This window comes from Salmo salar, chromosome ssa11, assembly GCF_905237065.1.
Source record: "Salmo salar chromosome ssa11, Ssal_v3.1, whole genome shotgun sequence".
NCBI lineage: Eukaryota > Metazoa > Chordata > Actinopteri > Salmoniformes > Salmonidae > Salmo > Salmo salar.
Genome location: NC_059452.1, coordinates 98238438 through 98263143, shown reverse-complemented (window position 1 = coordinate 98263143; position 24706 = coordinate 98238438). Strand labels below are relative to the sequence as shown.

Here is a 24706-nt window from a genome sequence, read left to right as displayed (position 1 = left end):
TGAAGGAATCAGCAGAAAAGTCCATTTGGAAGCTACTTTATTAACCAGAAATGATAGAGCGAGGGAGAGCAGGTGGAGGAGGGGCCTTGCAGTGTGTGTACTGTGAGTGAGTGACACAAGAGCAAGGAGGAGGGAGGAAGAGACAGAGAGACAGCAACCAACCATATCAAGCCGACTCTCGCTAGAATACTAACTTATAGCTTGTCTTAGCTAGGTTATTAATGTGATTATTTAGTACCTGTCTTGACTACATCAAACCAAGAGAAGCTAGCTGTCTAAGATAGCTAGCTAAGTTAGCGAACCAGCTAGCTAGGCTAATTGGGTCACTGCATGCACTTTGTTCCTGTCTTACAGTTACAAATAACAACACCTCTATTCAGATGATTAAATAGCAGCCTACCTGTTGGCTCTTGGTCATTGTACCATATACTTCTCATTTAACTTTTATTTCCATCATTTTAATTCCATCTTCCGTTGATTAGTTCCCCGCTGCGCCTCACAAAAGGATCATTCAAAATCCGCCACTTAAGATTAGAATTTTGATTACACGGTGAGCTAGGCTGCAGTGGTTTTAACGGAATAGCCTTCAATATTTTTCAGCTCAGATTTACTCACGAAGCAATGGTATACAACGCATGCGTAGACATAGCCTATAAGCTTAGTGTTTTCATAAAAAATGTTAAATTATTGATATTAATTCGTGTTCACTGTGCGGACCAAACCGAAGTCCCTGTACCTAACGGTTCGGTACGAATACGTGTGTGCCGTTACAGTCCTAATACAGACACATTACAGAGATACAGACAAAAAAATGCTCAACCTCCAGATGAGCGTGAGGGGGGAGTTTACGTACAAATCTTACAAGCTTGTTTGGCTGGTCTGTAGCTATAGGCTATTCTTTCAATGTTTGGGGCTGCTGGTGAAGCATGGTGTGCAGGCCTATTCGCAGTGACACTGGACTAGCTAACTTGCCATGGTCTTTAGGGTGTCTATAGCTAGGTTTCCATCCAATTGGAAACCGATATTCGTGTGAATATTCCAAAATCTGCATAAAAACAATATGCGAATTTCGGATTTTCCTTTAGGATAATTTGCAGCAGGACAACGTGATTGTGAAGATTTTAATTTACCGGACATTTAGGAAATGTACTAGACATCCATATGCGTTCAGATCCGACTTGGCACAATTAGCGCCATTAATAAACAAGGGATATTTGCCAAATTAGCCACATTTACGTGTCCTTAAAAACAGCAAAATAAAATTGTTTGACAACTCTCCCCTATTTGGGATCACCCCTCCCCCAGTAAATTGTGATCTGTCCCTAAACAGACTCAACTCTAACTTTTAAGATAGTGATAACCATCTTGTGTCCAGAAAGCCCACCCGTATTTTACCTACACACAAACACTATGGTGGGGGTCAGTAAAAACATGGTGGTATCAACACTGTGGTGTGGGTCAGTAAAAACATGGTGGTATCAACACTGTGGTGTGGGTCAGTAAAAACATGGTGGTATCAACACTGTGGTGTGGGTCAGTAAAAACATGGTGGTATCAACACATACTATAGTGTATATACTATGGTAGGAATACTAGTGTTCACTGTAGTGTTTTTGCGGACTTTACTGTAATATTCAGTGTAGTGTTTTTGTCCACAAAAGTCCACAAAAACACTACAGTGAGTATGGTAGTATTTACTGTAGTATACTGTAATATTTACAGTTGATTATAGTATAAATACTGTAGTAAAAACAATTGTAGTATATATTAAAGTATTTACTGTTGTGTTTTTGAGGACATTACTGTTGTATTTACTAAAGTGTTTTTGTTTTATTACCTTTGACATAGAAGTGGGGGTCTTTCTCCTTGAGGAAACCTACTGGAGAAATACTAAAATATAACATTTTCCATAACCTCTAGGTAGGTAGGACATTTTCTACGATTTTTAAAGTCTTTATTAAGTTCAATGCAAGCATAACATAGATTCTCACGTCATACTATCCATACAATTTCATTACAGTCAAGGTCGACATTATCATAAACACTGGCATAAATCCTATATCACATTTTTTTGATGTGCTGTATTACGGATTTTCCATATAACTTGTTCAGATTTAATTTATCCAATGTAATCTCGTAAAGAATTAAAGCTGACTATTATGACCATTTTATGTGGGACACAGTATTTCTTGAAGGCCATTACATTTCTTGCTTTCCATAAACCCTCCTTAACGAAATGTACAACTGCCCACCATCTGTTCACATTGTCCAGTGACTTGCCCTGTAAATAACCATATACTATGTTTTCATAGCCTGAAGGAGCCCTGTACGTAACCAATCAGCCACAAGGGACCATACTTCTTTAGAAAAAGGGCAATACCAGAACAAATGCTAGACTTTCAATACTTTCCGCAAAAGGGTCTTGGACACATGGCGCTATAGTGCCTTTTTTTAAGGGAGGTGTCTTTTGGACAAGCACTGATAGGCAGTTTGCCACGCTGAGTCTTGACATGTATTTAACAAAAAGTCACTATTTACATGAACCCATACTAATTTCAACTTTATTTCGGTAGGATGCTCCTTTGCAGAGAAAGGATAACACTTCTCTGTATATCTTAGAGCAGCACTCTGCTTGTGGTGGGCAAAAGGATAGTCTTCTGCCCCAGGTGGTAAAAATATTACGCCCCACCCAAAATTTGGCTAAATGGCAAACTTTCAAGGTTGGAGTAAAAAACATTGCCTTCAGCTTGGCCTCCTATGTCAGCAACAGCTTTCACCCCTTTATCAAATGGCCTGTACATAATGCCCCTTTTCAATTTCTCTTGTTGTCCACTCCAAATAAACTGAAAAATAATTAATCACATCCTCTTTCAACTTTGCAATTTTCACGCTCAACAGTTTCCCGTGTGTATGAAGAATGGTCCACCACTCAAAGGACATGGAGCCAACTTGACACAACTCTGGGAAGCATTGGAGTCAACATGGGCCAGCATACCTATAGAATGCCGTCAGCACCTTGTAGAGTCCATGCCCCAATGAATTGAGGCTGTTCTGAGAGCAAAGGGGGGGTGTACCTCAATATTAGGAAGATGTTCTTAATGTTTTGTACAACTCAGTGTATATCCATTCTCCTTTCAATCACTTTTTGAAGCTTTTGGATGTGAAGGAGCGACCTCTGAAGAGAATAGCTACCCCTGAGGACCTGGTTTTGATGTCACCTGACCAAACAGATCAGAGGATGTCGGAGGATGGTCTGACATCAGAGTTCCCAGAAGCTCCTGGGCAGAGGTCGCAGGTGGTCTTGTCTCAGTGCCATCTGACTGCTGTTAGCTGGTTGATTATCTCTGGTCGATCTCGGTGGCTGGGCTGGATGGTTGGGTGCAGAAGTCATGCAGGTCTCCTTTTTATCAACTGGGATGAGGGTTGGGTGAGCTCTCCAATCTGCTTGACCTTTGCTGGTTGTTGCAAGGCTGTGCTGTATGTCGTCAGCAGAAGTTCCGGGTGCACTCTGTTGGTCGGATTCATCCTGGTGAGGGGTGTGACTTGGTGGTTGTGGGGGAGGAGGTTGGTTGCTCTCAGGTGGAGCATCTGGCCTGTAGGGGTCATGCTGTCTTGTCCTGTTAGCATATTTTAGATGTATTTTATTTAACCTTTATTTAACTAGGCAAGTTCTTTAACTAACAAATTCTTATTTACAATGACAGTCTACCAAAAGGCCTCTGGCGTGGACGGGGGCTGGGATAATATATATATATATATATATATACAGTGCTCAAAAAAATAAAGGGAACACATCCTAGATCTGAATGAATGAAATAATCTTTTAAATACTTTTTTCTTTACATAGTTGAATGTGCTGACAACAAAATCACACAAAAATAATCAATGGAAATCCAATTGATCAACCCATGGAGGTCTGGATTTGGAGTCACACTCAACATTAAAGTGTAAAACCACACTACAGGCTGATCCAACTTTGATGTAATGTCCTTAAAACAAGTCAAAATGAGGCTCAGTAGTGTGTGTGGCCTCCACGTGCCTGTATGACCTCCCTACAACGCCTGGGCATGCTCCTGATGAGGTGGCGGATGGTGTCCTGAGGGATCTCCTCCCAGACCTGGACTAAAGCATCCGCCAACTCCTGGACAGTCTGTGGTGCAACGTGGCGTTGGTGGATGGAGCGAGACATGATGTCCCAGATGTGCTCAATTGGATTCAGGTCTGGGGAACGGGCAGGCCAGTCCATAGCATCAATGCCTTCCTCTTGCAGGAACTGCTGACACACTCCAGCCACATGAGGTCTAGCATTGTCTTGCATTAGGAGGAACCCAGGGCCAACCGCACCAGCATATGGTCTCACAAGGGGTCTGAGGATCTCATCTCGGTACCTAATGGCAGTCAGGCTACCTCTGGCGAGCACATGGAGGGCTGTGCGGCCCCCCAAAGAAATGCCACCCCACACCATGACTGACACACCGCCAAACCGGTCATGCTGGAGGATGTTGCAGGCAGCAGAACGTTCTCCACGGCGTCTCCAGACTCTGTCACGTCTGTCACATGTGCTCAGTGTGAACCTGCTTTCATCTGTGAAGAGCACAGGGCGCCAGTGGCGAATTTGCCAATCTTGGTGTTCTCTGGCAAATGCCAAACGTCCTGCACGGTGTTGGGCTGTAAGCACAACCCCCACCTGTGGACGTCAGGCCCTCATACCACCCTCATGGAGTCTGTTTCAGACCGTTTGAGCAGACACATGCACATTTGTGGCCTGCTGGAGGTCATTTTGCAGGGCTCTGGCAGTGCTCCCCCTGCTCCTCCTTGCACAAAGGCGGAGGTAGCTGTCCTGCTGCTGGGTTGTTGCCCTCCTACGGCCTCCTCCACGTCTCCTGATGTACTGGCCTGTCTCCTGGTAGCGCCTCCATGCTCTGGACACTACGCTGACAGACACAGCAAACCTTCTTGCCACAGCTCGCATTGATGTGCCATCCTGGATGAGTTGCACTACCTGAGCCACTTGTGTGGGTTGTAGACTACGTCTCATGCTACCACTAGAGTGAAAGCACCGCCAGCATTCAAAAGTGACCAAAACATCAGCCAGGAAGCATAGGAACTGAGAAGTGGTCTGTGGTCACCACCTGCAGAACCACTCCTTTATTGGGGGTGTCTTGCTAATTGCCTATAATTTCCACCTGTTGTCTATTCCATTTGCACAACAGCATGTGAAATGTATTGTCAATCAGTGTTGCTTTCTAAGTGGACAGTTTGATTTCACAGAAGTGTGATTTGACTTGGAGTTACATTGTGTTGTTTAAGTGTTCCCTTTATTTTTTTGAGCAGTGCATATATATATATATATATATATATATATATATATATATATATATATATATATATATGTATGTGACAAAACATACGTCAAGACAAGAGAGACACCACAATATTACATAAAGACAGACCTAAGACAACAGCATAGCATGGCAGCAATACATGAAAACACAGCTTGGTAGCAACACAAAACATGGTACAAACATTATTGGGCACAGACAACAGCACAAAGGGCAAGAAGGTAGAGACAACAATACATCATGCGAAGCAGCCACAACTGTCAGTAAAAGTGTCCATGATTGAGTCTTTGAATGAAGAGATGGAGATAAAACGGTCCAGTTTGAGTGTTTTTTCTAGCTCGTTCCAGTCGCTTGCTGCAGGGAACTGAAAAGAGGAGCGACCCAGGGATGTGTGTGCTTTGGGGACCTTCAACAGAATGTGAGTGGCGGAATGGGTGTTTATGTGAAGGATGAGGGCTGCAGTAAGTATCTCAGATAGGGGGGAGTGAGGCCTAAGAGGGTTCCCAGTGGGTCCTGTATGTGGGCAGGTTCTAAAGGAGTGGCTGGGCAGGTTCTGAAGGAGTAGTTGGGTAGGTTCTAAAGGAGTGGTTGGGCAGGTTCTGAAGGAGTATTTGGGCAGGTTCTAAAGGAGTGGCTGGGCAGGTTCTAAAGGAGTGGTTGGGCAGGTTCTGAAGGAGTGGTTGGGCAGGTTCTAAAGGAGTGGTTGGTGGCTCTACCCATGTTGCACTTAATTCCTTGGTCTCTCTAGGATATGTTCAGAGCTCCTGCAGAAGGTGAGTGTGTTTTCAGCTGCAACACAGCCTAGGGAACCACACTTGCTGCAGTCTTTGGGCTGGTTTGCATTGAAGATATGGCCCCTACAATGTCCTAATTGGATAATTGATGGCATGTACTGCAATCTTCCAAAGTTTTTTCTAAGGCAGACAACAAAGCGCATAGCACCTGTTCTAATAACATCCTAATCTCTTAATTAACTCTATGCCCAGTATCACAGTGCAATGGAAGGAAAGCCAAGTCTGGATGTCTTTGGTGCAGATCTTTTCTGAGTACATGATTACTGGGATTGTTCTTGTGTCTCTTTCAAAAAGTAATGTCGTGGAAATTCACCACTAAGGACTTAAACTCAATATAAATGAATCAATCTAAATTATTATGGCCGGAGAGGTTCACAAACTCAATACAAGCTTGATGAAAACCCTGAAGAGGGTGTTCTCTTTCAGTCCTTATATAAGTCTACACAAACAAGTCATATAAGCATGATTTATATTATTAATTATTAATGTTGGTTCCTGCATGTGACTGACGAGGCTTCTTCTCTCAAAGCGGAGACCTTGATACTGAGATACTCCTATTGGTTCCCAGAGCAATGTTCTGGGTGTACTGCCAATTGGTCTGAGGAGGTCGTCACAGTCACCTGCATGAACCAAGATAGAGTGAGAGGAGATGCTGTGTACAATTCAAGGTTATCTCTTCAGACAACAACATTTTCCCTCCTGTTCTCTCCTTTTATCACTCAGTGATAATTATTGTAAAATGTTAGGGTAAGCATTAGATTATGGCTTAAACTATCAAAGGATGTTCTATACTTCTATTAAAGTAAGCTAAATCAACACATAAAACCAGACACTTTATCCTTTCAAACCCTTCACTCTGGGTTGTACAATCTAAAATACACACACATACACAAGGGATCTGTAGACTCAGAGGTAAATACATCTCTCAATGTATATCCATTGTTTCCATAGTTCTTACCACAATCAGGTTGCTTTGACCTGTTCTGTACTAACTGTCCCTGGGACATCAACTAGTCAAAATACAAAACCTGTTGTTTAACAAATACAATAGGGCCTTCAAAAAGATTGGTCTACTTTTTATCTGTGGGTATTGCTGTATTAAAGATGTTGTCTCCCCTGAGGGGCGTCCCTATTGTGGCTGGTTAATTTAATGTAATTCTTGACGAAGCCTCTGATTTAACATGGCGATGATATTTTGCATTGGAAGTTGTTTTAAAAGCATAGAAAATGCACCAGTCTTTGTCTGAGGCTTTATTTCCCAGAACCTTTAGACAGTCATACTCATCAGAAAACTTGGTAGTGGCCATTCCATCAGTCCTCTTGAGGGCCCAGCAGGGCTTCTCCGATTACCAGCTACAGCTGAAGTCGGAAGTTTACATACACCTTAGCCAAATACATTTAAACTCAGTTTTTCACAATTCCTGATATTTTATCTTAGTAAAAATTCCCTGTTTTAGGTCAGTTAGGATTACCACTTTATTTTAAGATTGTGAAATGTCAGAATAATAGTGGAGAGAATGATTTATTTCAGCTTTTATTTCTTTCATCACATTCCCAGTGGGTCAGAAGTATACATACACTCAATTAGTATTTTGTAGCATTGCCTTTAAATTGTTTAACTTGGGTCAAACGTTTCTGGTAGCCTTCCACAAGCTTCCCACTAAGTTGGGTGAATTTTGGCCCATTCCTCCTGACAGAGCTGGTGTAACTGAGTCAGGTTTGTAGGCCTCCTTGCTCGCACACGCTTTTTCAGTTCTGCCCACACATTTTCTATGGGATTGAGGTCAGGGCTTTGTGATGGCCACTCCAATACCTTGACTTTGTTGTCCTTAAGCCATTTTGCCACAGCTTTGGAAGTATGCTTGGGGTTATTGTAAATTTGGAAGACCCATTTGCGACCAAGCTTTAACTTCCTGACTGATGTCTTGAGATGTTGCTTCAATATATCGACGTAATTTTCCTACCTCACGATGCCATCTATTTTGTGAAGTGCACCAGTCCCTCCTGCAGCAAAGCACCCCCACAACATGATGCTGCCACCCCCGTGCTTCACGGTTGGGATGGTGTTCTTTGGCTTGCAAGCCTCCCCCTTTTTCCTCCAAACATAACGATGGTCATTATGGCCAAACAGTTCTATTTTTGTGTCATCAGACCAGAGGACATTTTTCAAAAAAATTCCATGTTTGTCCCCATGTGCAGTTGCAAACCGTAGTGTGGATTTTTTATGGCGGTTTTGGAGCAGTGGCTTCTTCCTTGCTGAGCGGCCTTTCAGGTTATGTCGATATAGGACTCGTTTTACTGTGGGTATAGATACTTTTGTACCTGTTTCCTCCAGCATCTTCACAAGGTCCTTTGCTGTTGTTCTGGGATTGATTTGCACTTTTCGCACCAAAGTACGTTCATCTTTAGGATACAGAACGTGTCTCCTTCCTGAGCGGCATGATGGCTGCGTGGTCCCATGGTATTTATACTTGCGTACTGTTGTTTGTACAGATGAACATGGCACCTTCAGGCATTTGGAAATTGCTCCCAAGCATGAACCAGACTTGTGGAGTTCTACCATTTTTTTCTGAAGTCTTGGCTGATTTATTTTGATAGTCCAGCTGTTGTTTTCACAGCTGTCCTTCCTCTCTCTCCTTGGCTGCTAAGTGTGTGACTGTGAGTGAGTTGGCTCGGACCTCCCTCACACATCTTTGGTTCATTGGTTGACACTGCGTGTCTGATTGACAGGAGCAACAGATGAGGCTGTTAGTCTGAGCAGACAGTCAGAACGAATGTGTGCGCTTGAGCATTTAGGCCTATATTATTTTATTTCTTTTTTCCTTCTTTAAATTAGTTCATTCTATTCATTTAAATCTTTTGATTATTCATATCTTAATTTTTTATTTTTTTTATAAATAGATTCGGCTCTTCTGATATGCAAGCCAGCTCCCAACGTTCACCTACAAGAGCCGGCTCTTAGAGCCGACTCGTTCGCGAATGACCCATCACTAGCTGCCAGTTGTAAAGCTTTTGGAAAAAGTTAAAATAAGTGCATGTGACAGATGGGAGAAATAACAATAAAAAAATATATATTTTGCAATCAAAATTGTCTTTTTAACTTTCATTCAGAACCTAAAATGAACCTAACTTCAACGTCTGAAAAATATGTATTTTCAACATAATTTAGCTTACTGGGATGGCTCTCTGGGATGTGCATGCCAGAATCTAAAGAGGTGGCTTTAATGTGTTTTTTCTCAGGGCTGCTAACACTACTTGAAACCTCTTAACTCGCACCTCTCTGTTTCTACCTCTTCTACTTCATCTCCCCCTCTCTGTTTCTACCTCTTCTACTTCATCTCCCCCTCTGTTTCTACCTCTTCTTCATCTCCCCCTCTGTTTCTACCTCTTCTACTTCATCTCCCTCTCTGTTTCTACCTCTTCTTCATCTCCCCCTCTCTGTTTCTACCTCTTCTTCATCTCCCCCTCTGTTTCTACCTCTTCTACTTCATCTCCCTCTCTGTTTCTACCTCTTCTACTTCATCTCCCCTCTCTGTTTCTACCTCTTCTACTTCATCTCCCTCTCTGTTTCTACCTCTTCTTCATCTCCCCACTCTCTGTTTCTACCTCTTCTACTTCATCTCCCCCTCTGTTTCTACCTCTTCTACTTCATCTCCCTCTCTGTTTCTACCTCTTCTTCATCTCCCCTCTGTTTCTACTTCTTCTTCATCTCCCTCTCTGTTTCTACCTATTCTTCATCTCCCTCTGTTTCTACTTCTTCTACTTCATCTCCCTCTGTTTCTACCTCTTCTTCATCTCCCTCTCTGTTTCTACCTCTTCTACTTCATCTCCCCCTCTGTTTCTACCTCTTCTTCATCTCCCTCTCTGTTTCTACCTCTTCTTCATCTCCCCCTCTCTGTTTCTACCTCTTCTTCATCTCCCCCTCTGTTTCTACCTCTTCTTCATCTCCCCCTCTGTTTCTACCTATTCTTCATCTCCCCCTCTGTTTCTACCTATTCTTCATCTCCCTCTCTGTTTCTACTTCTTCTTCATCTCCCTCTGTTTCTACCTCTTCTTCATCTCCCCCTCTCTGTTTCTACCTCTTCTACTTCATCTCCCCCTCTGTTTCTACCTATTCTTCATCTCCCCCTCTGTTTCTACCTCTTCTTCATCTCCCTCTGTTTCTACCTCTTCTTCATCTCCCCCTCTCTGTTTCTACCTCTTCTACTTCATCTCCCCCTCTGTTTCTACCTCTTCTTCATCTCCCCCTCTCTGTTTCTACCTCTTCTACTTCATCTCCCTCTGTTTCTACCTCTTCTACTTCATCTCCCCCTCTGTTTCTACCTTTTCCTCTTCTTCATCTCCCCCTCTGTTTCTACCTCTTCTTCATCTCCCCCTCTGTTTCTACCTCTTCTTCATCTCCCCCTCTCTGTTTCTACCTCTTCTTCATCTCCCCCTCTGTTTCTACCTCTTCTTCATCTCCCTCTCTGTTTACATTTTACATTTACATTTTAGTCATTTAGCAGACGCTCTTATCCAGAGCGACTTACAAATTGGTGCATTCACCTATAATATCCAGTGGAACAACCACTTTACAATAGTGCATCTAAATCTTTTAAGGGGGGGGTTAGAAGGATTACTTTATCCTATCCCAGGTATTCCTTGAAGAGGTGGGGTTTCAGGTGTCTCCGGAAGGTGGTGATTGACTCCGCTGTCCTGGCGTCGTGAGGGAGCTTGTTCCACCATTGGGGTGCCAGAGCAGCGAACAGTTTTGACTGGGCTGAGCGGGAACTGTGCTTCCTCAGAGGTAGGGAGGCGAGCAGGCCAGAGGTGGATGAACGGAGTGCCCTTGTTTGGGTGTAGGGCCTGATCAGAGCCTGAAGGTACGGAGGTGCCGTTCCCCTCACAGCTCCGTAGGCAAGCACCATGGTCTTGTAGCGGATGCGAGCTTCGACTGGAAGCCAGTGGAGAGAGCGGAGGAGCGGGGTGACGTGAGAGAACTTGGGAAGGTTGAACACCAGACGGGCTGCGGCGTTCTGGATGAGTTGTAGGGGTTTAATGGCACAGGCAGGGAGCCCAGCCAACAGCGAGTTGCAGTAATCCAGACGGGAGATGACAAGTGCCTGGATTAGGACCTGCGCCGCTTCCTGTGTGAGGCAGGGTCGTACTCTGCGAATGTTGTAGAGCATGAACCTACAGGATCGGGTCACCGCCTTGATGTTGGTGGAGAACGACAGGGTGTTGTCCAGGGTCACGCCAAGGCTCTTAGCACTCTGGGAGGAGGACACAAGGGAGTTGTCAACCGTGATGGCGAGATCATGGAACGGGCAGTCCTTCCCCGGGAGGAAGAGCAGCTCCGTCTTGCCGAGGTTCAGCTTGAGGTGGTGATCCGTCATCCACACTGATATGTCTGCCAGACATGCAGAGATGCGATTCGCCACCTGGTTGTCAGAAGGGGGAAAGGAGAAGATTAATTGTGTGTCGTCTGCATAGCAATGATATGAGAGACCATGTGAGGATATGACAGAGCCAAGTGACTTGGTGTATAGCGAGAATAGGAGTGGGCCAAGAACAGAGCCCTGGGGGACACCAGTGGTGAGAGCACGTGGTGCGGAGACAGATTCTCGCCACGCCACCTGGTAGGAGCGACCTGTCAGGTAGGACGCAATCCAAGCGTGCGCGGTGCCGGAGATGCCCAGCTCGGAGAGGGTGGAGAGGAGGATCTGATGGTTCACGGTATCAAAGGCAGCAGATAGGTCTAGAAGGATGAGAGCAGAGGAGAGAGAGTTAGCTTTAGCAGTGCGGAGAGCCTCCGTGACACAGAGAAGAGCAGTCTCAGTTGAATGCCCAGTCTTGAAACCTGACTGATTAGGATCAAGAAGGTCATTCTGAGAGAGATAGCAAGAGAGCTGGCCAAGCACGGCGCGTTCAAGAGTTTTGGAGAGAAAGGAAAGAAGGGATACTGGCCTGTAGTTGTTGACATCGGAGGGATCGAGTGTGTTTCTACCTCTTCTACTTCATCTCCCCCTCTGTTTCTACCTCTTCTTCATCTCCCCCTCTGTTTCTACCTCTTCTTCATCTCCACCTCTGTTTCTACTTCTTCTTCATCTCCCCTATCTGTTTCTACTTCTTTTCCCTCTCTCTGTGTGTTGATTTGTAGCATTCCCTCTGAAGTAGGCCACATTGTCACATCTCTTAGTATCATACCTGTTTGCACAGATTCCTTCATGCACAAATATTTGAGTGCAGCACTGCCCAACAAGTTGTTTTCGGTGCGTCACACTACACATACTTTCGGTGTGTACGTATGTGTGTGACACACATACATACACATTGTGCTATTCCCCGCAGGAAAAGAAACAGCCATTATGAGTTCAAGTTTAAAAAAGGATCCAACAATAATAGTCTGACTTTGAAATATAATTGTTTATTAAAACATTTACTTGGAATAATAGAATACTAAATATATTGGTTTTAAATATGTCTTAGGATGTGGATAATATAGAATAATATTAATAATAATATATGGTAGTACTGAGTGATAAAAACAAAACAAATCCATGTGAGTCGGAAGGCGACATACAAAAACAGAAAACAATATTAATCAAACAGTTAAATCCAACCTTCCCTAATTCATGAACGTGCCAATTGTTTTACAACTAAAATTCTAGAAAGAGTCCAAAAACATGCTTTCAAATTAATGATAACAGTGTGTTCAAAAGTGAGTGGAATTCTGTTTTTACGATGCTTGATTGTAGACTTTTTGCTGAGGCCTTAGAGAAGGATTCTTCTACATTTGTCTAAATGGGTTGCACAGTAACTGACATCACATTTTACACTAACTAGAAAAGTACATACTTTCGCCAACACACTGTCAACACACTCATACATTGACTCTTATATTTCACTTTGGTACCACAGTCGAACATGACAGTAAAAGCAAAAAACTCCATCAGCAAATTCACACGAGAGAAACTTCATTACTGCAAAGAATGTGGCAAAAGCATCAGTAAAAACATGAAAACAGCAGAGTGAACAACCTGGAGAGTCCCATTTTCAACACCACCTCCCTTCAGTCCTCTCACCCAGGCAGGCTATTCATCCCCTCATCCCCTGGTGCTGGTCTGTGGTGGTCTGGTCTGTGGTGGTCTGGTCTGTGGTGTGTCAAACCCTCTAGACGTAGGCCTTGCTGCTGCCAGCCACGGAACTAGCAGCCTTGGAGTACTTGACATTGTGGTTCTCATCTTTGGGGGGGCAGGAGCAGCAGAGGAGCGCCCCGCCCAGGATCATCAGCCCCGCGGAGCCCCAGCCGATGTAGAGTGAGGCTCCCAGCTCCCTTCTCTGGGCCTCGACCAAAAGGGGGTTGTAGAAGTCTCGGATGATGGTGTTGGCCGACCAGCAGACAGGGACCAGAACCAGAAGGGCAGCAATGAGGAAGATGACTCCACTAGCGATGGCTACCTTGGCCTTGGACCTCTCGTTATCCACGAAGTTAGTGCACTTCCCGCCGGCGATGCCCAGCAGGATGGCGAACACGCCGGCAATTATGGCGATTATGATCAGAGCCCTGGCGGCCTGCAGGTCCTGGGGCAAGGCCAGGAGGGAGTCGTAGACCTTACACTGCATCTGTCCCGTGCTCTGGGTCACACAGTTCATCCATAACCCTTCCCAGATGACCTGAGCGGTGACGATGTTGGCTCCGATGAAAGCTGTCACCTTCCACATGGGCAGAGCACAGATGATGATGCTTCCCAGCCAGCCGATGATCGCCAGGGCCGTGCCCAGCATCTGTAGCCCAGCTGACACCATCCTGATGGAGCCCTGGTAGAATGGATGGATTGAGTTGATGGAGGGAGAGATAGAGAGAGAGAGACAGGAGAGTATAGTCTGAACAGGGTAGATGTTGACAATGAAGAACTCACCTACTCTACGTTTCTGACTTATAGGGTTTACTGTGAAAAAGTGACGGAATAGGGAGGAGTTTTTTCATTTCTCTTTCTTTCTTTCTTTCTTTCTTTCTTTCTTTCTTTCTTTCTTTCTTTCTTTCTTTCTTTCTTTCTTTCTCTCTCTCTCAACTACCAAGTGAAACTGGTTTCCTAAGGTATGTCACCTGACCCGAAACTCTCCTATTGTTTATACATCTATTTCTGTCCTAAATCCTGCCTTCGAAACTCCATGTTTGAAAATAAAACAATTCCTGATTTTTGTATTTAAGACTATTATTTTAATAGAACATATTGAGTTGTCTTACATTGAAAGACACTGATCTAATTAGTAGTTTTGTTTATTTTTAAGCATCTTCCCTCAAAAGAATGCAGTCCCACCTTGTGATGTCACCACCGAAACACACGGGCACACTCAGACACTCGTCTGAGTGTGCCAGAGCACAGAATAACTGACGAATTTACGAACGCTCAACACCTGTTGAATATGGCCGGTTCCAGTAAATGTCGGCAAAAAAGCATAATTAAATTGTTGCCAGCAGCAGTTACAGTCACCAACACTCTGGATAACATAAAAACAGTCTAACCAGCTCTGCTAGGGCAAGTAAAATGGTCAGAGTGATGTGTTCTCTCATTTGTGTCTGGAAGTACCTAGCCAACGTTAGCCAGTTAGCTTGGGTGCTTGACTGTCGCTGTGAGGCCAGCACGCTCGGATCAACCCTACTCCTCAGCCAGAGCGTCCAGTGTGCCCTCTGTCCGTTCGTAGGAGCGCTCAATCTGACAACGCTCTCAATTTACGAATGCCCCTTATTTCCCTCATTAAAATGCAAATCAATTTATAAAAATGTTCTGGATTTTTTTGTTGTTATTCTGTCTCTCACTGTTCAAATAAACCTACCATTCAAATTATAGACTGATCATTTCTTTGTCAGTGGGCAAATGTACAAAATCAGCAGGGGATCAAATACTTTTTTCCCTCACTGAAAGTTTGGGAAAAATAGAATACAAATTAGATTTTTTTTTTCCAAACCCCAATTTCCACAGCTTCTGTAGAATTGTATACTGTGTGTACAAAACACTAAGAACACCTTCCTACTATTGAGTTGCACCAAGGTTAAAAATCCTTCTTTAACCTGTCTCCTCTCATTCATCTACAACAGGGATCATCAACTATATTCTGATTTATTTTGTTGATCGGAGGGCCGGAACATAATTACAAATCATTTGTAGACTCCAAATGACTTCCAGAAGCCCAAACATATATAATGTTTAACAAAAACATAATAATTTCAAACCTTGATTACATTTATATATAATCACGTGTCTCTCTATTATGCATGGGAATACTTGGTAAAATATTTATTCAATAAAAATCCATTGGAGCTGATTTCCTGGTTTCTTTAGTCTTTTATGTCCAACAATGGAAAGAATATACACATACAGTATGTGTATATATATATTTATTTTTTTCTGAGCAAATGTTTTACTATATATATATATATATATATATATATATATATATATATATATATATATTGTGGGGCCAAATAAAGCCACCCATGGGCTGCCAGTTGGGGAACCCTGGACTAAGATTGAAGTGGATTTAACAAGTGACATCAATAATGGATCATAGCTTTCACCTGGATTCACCTGGTCAGTCTATGTCATGGAAAGAGCAGGTGTTCTTAATGTACATACAAACATACATACAGATTTTTCCATATTTTGTTGTATTACAAAGTGAGATAATTGTCATTTTTGGTCAATGATCTACACAAAATGCTCTCATGTCAAAGTGGTAGAAAAATTCCAACATTTATAACAAATTAATAAAAAATAAAACACGTAATATATCTTCATTAGATAAGTATTGACCCCCCTGAGGCAATACATCTTAGAAACCGCTTTGGCAGCAATTACAGCTGTGAGATTTTTTGGGGGTGAGTCTATAAGTTCAAAGCACACCTGAATTGTACAATATTTGCCCATTATTATTTTTTTTATTATTCAAGCGCTGTCAAGTTGGTTGTTGATCATTGCCATTTTCAAGTCTTGCCATATATGTTCAAGCCGATTTAAGTCAAAACTGTAACTAGGCTACTCAGAAACATTCAATGTCATCTTGGTAAGCAACTCCAGTGTAGATTTTTTTGTGTCAGTGTCCGTCTTTGCGAGGCATTGAAAAACCTCCCTGGTCTTTGTGGTTGAATCTATGCTTGACAGTCAATACTCCAAAGTGGGTCGCGGACCTGCTAATGGTGGGTCGCGACGTGCAGTGTAAATGTAGAATTATTTCATTAATTACTGGAATTGATTTGGCCAAGTGTAACTGCGGTCTCTGTTCAGGGTGCTATCTGCTTAGGAGCGGTCTCTGCTCAGTTTGGCAGCTGTGCGAGAGGGAGATGCCTGTGTACTTTGCGGTTAACCGCATCTTTTTTATGCAGTTTTCTTGAAGATCACTCTAAGACACACGCTGCAGCGCTGTGGTTCAGCAGCAGATGATGCGCTGTGAGCCACTGACTTGTCATTCCCACTCGCCATCACTCACCGCTGTCATCAAATGGACTCATGCTAGCCACAAGTTCTGACTGAGCTCTACTGTCATGAAACGCATATTCACCGATCAGTTTCTCTCTCTTTCATACTAACTTTGAGAAATAACAAGGTGCGCTCACAATGTCTTTTGTGCGGGGATGTGCTAGGTAATGATTCAATCAAAATGAACAAATGAATATAACGACACGTCCTGACCAAACATCTACAGCATAACGGTAAACCCAGGGAGTTCTTTCAGAACAGGGCAGAATGCTTCTGGAAACAGGGCTTCAGGAAACAGTGGGAAAGTAGGTCAGCTAGCAAGGCATTGTTGTCATTTTATAACAGGTGATGGTAAGCAGAAATAAGGGAGGACTTTCTCTCATAGTATATGTGAGTTTCTCTTTCAAACAATCCCCTGGCCTTCGACACTGCTAATACCTAACATTAGCTAAGCTAGCTAGCTTCTGTCATCAAGGCACCGGGTGGCTACTTTGAAGAATCTCAAATATTAAATATATTTTATTTGTTTGACACTTTTTTGGTTACTACATGATTCCATGTGTTATTTAGTAGTTGTTATGTCTTCACTATTATTCTACAATGTAAAGAATAGTAAAATAAAGAAAAACCCTTGAATGAGTAGGTGTGTCCAAACTTGACTGGTACTGTATAATTATGACATTGAATGTCAACACTGACCTTAATTTATATAAATATCATAATATTTACGCAAAATAAATGAAACAAAAATTGTACCTTCTTAAATGTGTCATTTTGTGTGTCTACACTTAATACAATCAGACAAATGCTCAGTTATGTAGGAAAGCAGTTTATTGATAATGTTGTTCATCACGACTCATCATTACAATCATTATTTGTTTCCTTAACATAATCTATATCAGATTTAGGTTTTGATCAAAGACAAAGTGCATTTTATTACTTCTGAACTAACCTGACCTAGTCTGTTCTAACCTGACCTAGCCTGATCTAACCTGACCTAGTCTGATCTAACCTGACCTAGCCTGTTCTAACCTGACCTAGTCTGTTCTAACCTGACCTAGTCTGTTCTAACCTGACCTAGCCTGATCTATCCTGAAATAGTCTGATCTATCCTGACATAGTCTGATCTAACCTGACATAGTCTGTTCTAACCTGACCTAGTCTGTTCTAACCTGACCTAGTCTGATCTATCCTGACATAGTCTGATCTAACCTGACCTAGTCTGTTCTAACCTGACCTAGTCTGTTCTAACCTGACCTAGCCTGATCTATCCTGACATAGTCTGATCTAACCTGAGTCTGATCTAACCTGACCTAGTCTGATCTATCCTGACCTAGTCTGTTCTAACCGGACCTAGCCTGATCTATCCTGAAATAGTCTGATCTAACCTGAGTCTGATCTAACCTGACCTAGCCTGATCTATCCTGACCTAGTCTGTTCTAACCTGACCTAGCCTGATCTATCCTGACCTAGTCTGTTCTAACCTGACCTAGTCTGATCTATCCTGACCTAGTCTGTTCTAACCTGACCTAGTCTGATCTATCCTGAAATAGTCTGATCTATCCTGACATAGTCTGATCTAACCTGAGTCTGATCTATCCTGACCTAGTCTGTTCTAACCTGACCTAGTCTGATCTATCCTGACCTAGTCTGTTCTAACCTGATATATCCTGACCTAGTCTGTTCTAACCTGACCTAGTCTGTTCTAACCTGACCTAGTCTGATCTAACCTGACCTAGTCTGTTCTAACCTGACCTAGTCTGTTCTAACCTGACCTAGTCTGATCTAACCTGACCTAGTCTGTTCTAACCTGACCTAGCCTGATCTAACCTGACCTAGTCTGTTCTAACCTGACCTAGCCTGATCTATCCTGAAATAGTCTGATCTATCCTGACATAGTCTGATCTAACCTGAGTCTGATCTAACCTGACCTAGTCTGTTCTAACCTGATATATCCTGACCTAGTCTGTTCTAACCTGACCTAGTCTGTTCTAACCTGACCTAGTCTGTTCTAACCTGACCTAGTCTGATCTAACCTGACCTAGTCTGATCTATCCTGACCTAGTCTGTTCTAACCTGACCTAGTCTGTTCTAACCTGACCTAGTCTGTTCTAACCTGACCTAGTCTGTTCTAACCTGACCTAGTCTGATCTAACCTGACCTAGTCTGATCTATCCTGACCTAGTCTGTTCTAACCTGACCTAGTCTGTTCTGACCTGACCTAGTCTGATCTAACCTGACCTAGTCTGATCTAACCTGAACAAGTCTGTTCTATTCTGATCTAACCTGAGTCTGAGCTAACCTGAGTCTGATCTAACCTGAGTCTGACCTAGTCTGATCTAACCTGATTCTGATGTAACCTGACCTAGTCTGATCTAACCTGAGTCTGATCTAACCTAACCTCAGTCTGATCTAACCTGAGTCTGACCTAGTCTGATCTAACCTGATTCTGATCTAACCTGACCTAGTCTGATCTAACCGGAGTCTGATCTAACCTAACATGAGTCTGATCTAACCTGAGTCTTATCTAGCATGAGTCTGACCTAGTCTGATCTAACCTGATTCTGATCTAACCTGACCTAGTCTGATCGGACCTGAGTCTGATCTGACCTAGTCTGATCTAACTTGACCTATTCTGATCTAACCTAACCTGAGTCTGATCTAACCTGAGTCTGATCTAACCTGACCTAGTCTGATCGGACCTGAGTCTGATCTGACCTAGTCTGATCTAACTTGACCTATTCTGATCTAACCTAACCTGAGTCTGATCTAACCTGAGTCTGATCTAACCTGACCTAGTCTGATCTCCGTCACATATACTGTACAGTCATATACTGTATCTCAGGGGTACCGTCTCACTTTACCCTGCATGATTTTGCAGGGATTCAGTCATATAACAGTGTATCTATCTGTGTACTCTATGTTTAAAACGCTCTGATTAGGCTGGTGAATAAAGAGCTGTCCAGCAGATACAAGTCTCTCATTGCTTGACATTATTTTTTTTACAATCAATTAAGAAACATGTTAAAACATCACTCAGAACTATTTCTCTATCTGTCCTCCACAAACAACCATGATGGAACACTTTGCCTCTCTGATGCTGCAAACCCCTGTCTGGGGTGATGGAGGAGGTTGCATCCAAAATGGAATCCTATTTCCTATATAGTGCGCTACTTTTTACCAGGGCCCATAGGGCTCAGTTTAAAAGTTTGCACTATATTGGGTATAGGGTCCCATTTGGGAGGCAGTCACTGCACCTGTCCTGTGAATTTCACCATACAGTCACTACACAGTTAATCTACAGGCCTCACCTAATACATCTCCACACAAGAAAATCATCTAGGTGGGAGCAATGTGGACTAAATCATCCAAGACTTAGGCATGTCTTTAGGGGAGTGAGGAGAGAATGTGTTATCCTCTCTCTCCTCCCTTCCTCCCCTCATCCATTCCTCCCCTCATCCATTCCTCCCCTCATCCATCCAGGACAAGGCCAGCATCTCTTTTGGCATCCATAACTAATGTCCTCCTCTCCTCTCCTCCTCCTCCTCAGCACCTGTACGTGCTGCAGAGCATCCCCCCTCCGATCATGAGCAGTGCTCCAGACACCCACCCCACGTAGATGGACGCCCCCAGCTCCCCTCTCCTCTCCTGGGTGGCCAGAGGGTTGTAGAAGCCCTGGATGATGGTGTGAGCGGACCAGCTGACAGGGATAACACACAACACCCCCGCTGCCATGAACACCGCGCCTGCCGCAATGCCAACCTTCGACTTGGCCAGCCAGTCGTCATGGAGGAAGTTGGTGCAGCGTGCCCCAACTACAGTCAGCCCGATGGCGAGCACACTGACCCCAATGGAGACGCAGATGAGAGCCCTGGAAGCCTGCAGGTTCTGGGGTAAGGCCAGAAGGGAATCGTAGGCTTTACACTGCATGTGGCCCGTGCTCTGGATCACACAGTTCATCCATAACCCTTCCCAGAACACCTGGGCAGTGACAATGTTGGCTCCGACAAAGGCTGTTACCTTCCACATGGGCAGGGCACAGATCACGATGGTCCCCATGAACCCGATGAAGGCCAGGACAAAGGCAAGGATCTGTCGGCTCATTGTTCCACCCCGGAATAGTTGAAAGTGTCCAATAGAGGGTTCTGGAAGTATTCTAATGGTTAAGTTGTCGTTAGCTTGTTGGATCTGATGTGGGGTTGACTTTGCATAGTTTGTATTTCCTACACTACAAAATGAGACTGATCTTGGAAAATGGCTTGATAGTTCAGATGCAGACAAATCAAATTCTCCATTCTATCTATAAATGTCCATGAATCCAAACGTTGCAGCTAATCCAAGGCAGCTGTGAGAGCAGAGCAGACCATTGTATCCCCTTTGTCCTCTTTGAAACTAACAATGATTACAAGTCCACAGCTTGCAACTAAGCCAAGGCAGCCGTGAGAGGGGAGCAGTTTTTGTCGAATGAGAGCATATTTCCTTGTGTCAGTAACACTGGAGGTATTGTGAAAGGAAATAGAACAGGGAGGGGATTGAGCAAGTTTGTGGCTCAGGTTACCGGCTTGTCCTGATTCCCCATGCAGTATGGGAATGTGTGAGGGTGGACAGTGGTTACCATGGAAATACACTGAACAAAAATATAAATGCAACATGTAAAATGTTGGTCCCATGTTTCATGAGTTGAAATAAAAGATCCCAGAAATGTTCCATATGCACAAAAAGCTTATTTCTCTAAAATGTTGTGCAGAAATTAGTTTACATCCCTGTTAGTGAGCCTTTCAACTTTGTCAAGATAATCCATCTACCTGACAGGTGTGGCATATCAAAGAGCTGATTAAACAGCATTACACAGGTGCACCTTCTGCTTGAGACAATAAAAGGCCACTAAAATGTGCAGTTTGGTCACAAAATGCCACAGATGTCTCAAGTTTTGAGGGAACGTGCAATTGGCATGCTGACTGCAGGAATGTCCACCAGAGCTGTTGCCAGAGAATTGAATGGTCATTTCTCTACCATAAGCCAACTCCAACATTGTTCTAGAGAATTTGTCAGTACATCCATCTGGCCTCAACTGCACAACACATATGGCGTTGTGTAGGTGAGCGGTTTGCTGATGTCAACGTTGTGAACAGAGTGCCTCGTGGTGGTGGGGTTATGGGTAGGTATAAGCTACAGACAACGAACACAATTTAATTTTATTAATGGCAATTTGAGTGCACAGAGATATCGTGACGGGATCCTGAGGCCCATTGTGCCGTTCGTCTGCCGCCATCACCTCATGTTTCAGCATAATGTACAGCCCCATGTCGCAAGGATCTGTACACAATTCCTGGAAGCTGAAAATGTACCAAATCTTCCATACTCACACATTACCCATTGAACATGTTTGGGATGCTCATAATTGACGTGTAGGGACAGCATTCCAGTTCTCTAAAATATCCAGCAACTTTGCACAGCCTGATCAACTTTATGCAAAGGACATGGCCACACCAGATACTGACTGGTTTTCTGATCCACGCCCCTACCTTTAAGGTATGGGACCAGATGCATATCTGTATTCCCAATCCATAGACTAGGGCCTAATTCATTTTTCCAATTGACGTTCCTTATGGACTAACTTTATGTTTTACCGTTCACTGTGTTCTAGCCTATTGAAGTTACTGATGGAAGAATTTTCAGCCATGGTTCTGTATACACCGCAAATAACTCCCCATGGAGAAATCATTAAAATAATTGACCTTAATAGTTTTGTGTCAGGGGAATATGAAGGGGGTACATAGAGTCGTGCTCACTACATGTACAATTGCGTAACCTGTACATTTAGGACATGGAATTGGGGGAAGAATGTAAGGCCGCCATTAAAGGCAACCCTGGAGCAATTAGTGTTAATTGCCTTGCTCAAGGGCAGATTAGTATATTCTAGCACAATATTGGAATTGACCTTCAAGAGATCGTGAAGACTCCGTTTTAAACCCTCTTCTATACCATAGCCTGCTTGAAACAAAACATGAATAACGAAAGAATAAAGTACAATAATTTATTAAAGCAATAAATCGTTAAAACATTTCATGAAGAAAATAAAATTCGAAGCCCCACTCGTATTTCCAGGTACATTGCAGTTAAGCGAAGAGATTCATTCATCATTTCTACTACATTAGTCTCATTTAAGACTACAGGTCAACTTCAGGGTTCATCTTGTCAGACGTAGGCCGCTCCACTGGCGGCAGAGCGCGGGGCGGAATATTTGGCAGAGTACCCACCCTCCTTGCGCTGGGGGCACTGGCAGCAGAGAAGTGCGCCCCCGATGAGCATCAGGCCAGCAGAGCCCCATCCGATGAACAGCGACGCGCCCAGCTCTCTCCTCTGCGCGTCAGTTAGAAGCGGGTTGTAGAAGTCCCTGATGACGGTGTTGGCGGACCAAGACACTGGGATCAGGCAGAGGATGCCGGCGACTTGGAAGAACACGCCGGATGCGATGGCCACCTTGGACTTGGCCGCCTCGTCGTCGATGCAGTTTGTGCACTTCCCCCCAGCCATGGAGAGCAGGATGCCGATCACGGCCACGAGGATGGAGATGACGACCAGAGCCCTGGCGGCCTGGAGGTCCTGAGGTAAGGCCAGCATGGAGTCGTAGACCTTACACTGCATCTGGCCCGTGCTCTGGATCACACAGTTCATCCACAGGCCCTCCCAGAAGATCTGCGCGGTTACGATGTTATTGCCGATGAAAGCAGTCACCTTCCACATGGGGAGCGCGCAGATTATGATGTCACCGATCCAACCGATGACAGCCAGGGAAATGCCCAGAATCTGGAGACCGGCGGAGGCCATTGCGTTCTATCTACTTCTATCTACTCAAACTCCCGTAAACCGGGCAGAACTAGTGTTTGGCTGTGGGAATGCTAGCTGTTCTGGTTAGGATACAGACTCCAACCTTTATACCCACCTACCAGGGTATGATTACTAATTGGGACGATTGAAAGCACCTGTTTGTTGGCCGATACACACCCACTGAACTAATAAACGTGCCCAATCTACCCACATGTCATGCTGCGTTCACACGCTAGTCGGTCTAGGAAACTCAGAAATGTCCGAAATTGTTGTAGCTCTGTACACGTGCCGCGTTAATCCAGTTAGCACACGTGTCAAACTCATTCCACGGAGGGCCGAGTGTCTGCGGGTTTTCCCTTCACCCTTGATTGATGAATTAAGGTCACTAATTAGTAAGTAACTCCCCTCACCTGGTTGTCTAGGTCTTAATTGAAAGGGAAAAACAAAAATCTGCAGACACTCGGCCCTCCGTGGAATGAGTTTGACACCCCTGACCTAGCAAGTCAGAAATGTCCGAGTTTCCTAGTTCCGACTAGCACTTGAATGAGGCATCGTTCCCATTTCCGCCACCATGTGCTGAACATAGCCTACGCAATTTACTGCCATTGATACCAGCTGTCAGTCTATTAGTCCCAGTCAGTTCATGTGCAGCATGTTAACTATACGCAGTTGTGTTCACTGATCTCCAAATAACCCGAATGGCTAAGCTTTCTGTGCGTAAAACATGTGCGTCAGTTTGGAGAGTATTGAAGGTTCGCCTCGCATGGGCTGATTCTTATGGATGCTTATGAATGAGCTGTTGGTTTCTGTGCTAAATTGTCCTTTAAACATCCAACAACAGATATCAAATTCCCACGTGGGCTATTGCCGCATTCAAGTGATACTCGAACTAGTAAACTGAAATGTTCCACTTGCTTGCTTGGTTGTAGTTCCGAGTTTCCTAGTTCCGACCAGTATTTGAACGCAGCAAAAGTCCCTGATATAATACTTCTCCTTCACACAGTTCCTTTCTTCATTCTTTCATTCATTCCCTACTTTCTTCCTTTTCTTTATAACGCGACTGGAGAAAAGCTTTTCAAAAGTAAAATATAAGCATTCAAAGCAATGCTTTTCTAGATCTCAAATAAAATGTGAGTAGCCTATTTGACTTTTTTGAGATCTTGGTTGTTTCCTATTTTGTGTTCTTATTTTGTTTACGTCACATTTAATTGGGAAGGTATATTTTATTCGATAACAACAGCATGCTTTACTGTATCATGATAAAGGCCTTTGCTGAGTT

The 24706-nt window shown here is 43.7% G+C and overlaps 2 protein-coding genes across 10 annotated transcripts; both read right to left on the bottom strand.

Annotated features, from left to right (window-relative positions):
- Nucleotides 1-12520: 12520 nt before the first annotated feature.
- LOC106563812 (claudin-4) lies at nt 12521-14132 on the bottom strand. Its single transcript, XM_014129677.2, has one exon. The coding sequence runs from the start codon at nt 13922-13924 to the stop codon at nt 13289-13291; it is 636 nt and encodes a 211-aa protein (XP_013985152.1). The 5' UTR covers nt 13925-14132; the 3' UTR covers nt 12521-13288.
- Nucleotides 14133-17412: 3280 nt separating this feature from the next.
- LOC106563813 (claudin-like protein ZF-A89) lies at nt 17413-23732 on the bottom strand. 9 transcript variants are annotated; one of them, XR_006757699.1, is made up of 2 exons: nt 18332-21080; nt 17413-18291 (listed from the first exon to the last, which is right to left on the bottom strand). XR_006757699.1 is itself a non-coding variant. In XM_045690165.1 (2 exons), the coding sequence occupies exons 1-2, from the start codon at nt 23425-23427 to the stop codon at nt 20143-20145; spliced, it is 1053 nt and encodes a 350-aa protein (XP_045546121.1). In that variant the 5' UTR covers nt 23428-23732; the 3' UTR covers nt 17413-20142. The 9 variants fall into 9 exon arrangements, 1 of the variants encoding a protein (XP_045546121.1); XR_006757700.1 differs by having other exon boundaries at nt 17413-18496; nt 18543-21080; XR_006757705.1 differs by having other exon boundaries at nt 17413-18120; nt 18543-21080.
- Nucleotides 23733-24706: the final 974 nt, after the last annotated feature.

Excerpts from the sequence above, each read along its gene's own strand:
- LOC106563812 (XM_014129677.2), bottom strand. The coding sequence starts at position 13,924 with ATGGTGTCAGCTGGGCTACAGATGCTGGGCACGGCCCTGGCGATCATC.
- LOC106563813 (XM_045690165.1), bottom strand. The coding sequence starts at position 23,427 with ATGGCCTCCGCCGGTCTCCAGATTCTGGGCATTTCCCTGGCTGTCATC. Across the intron at positions 20,722-22,953 it reads TAACTGACGCGCAGAGGAGA|CAACTATTCCGGGGTGGAAC; the intron begins GAGCTGGGCGCG and ends ATTGGACACTTT.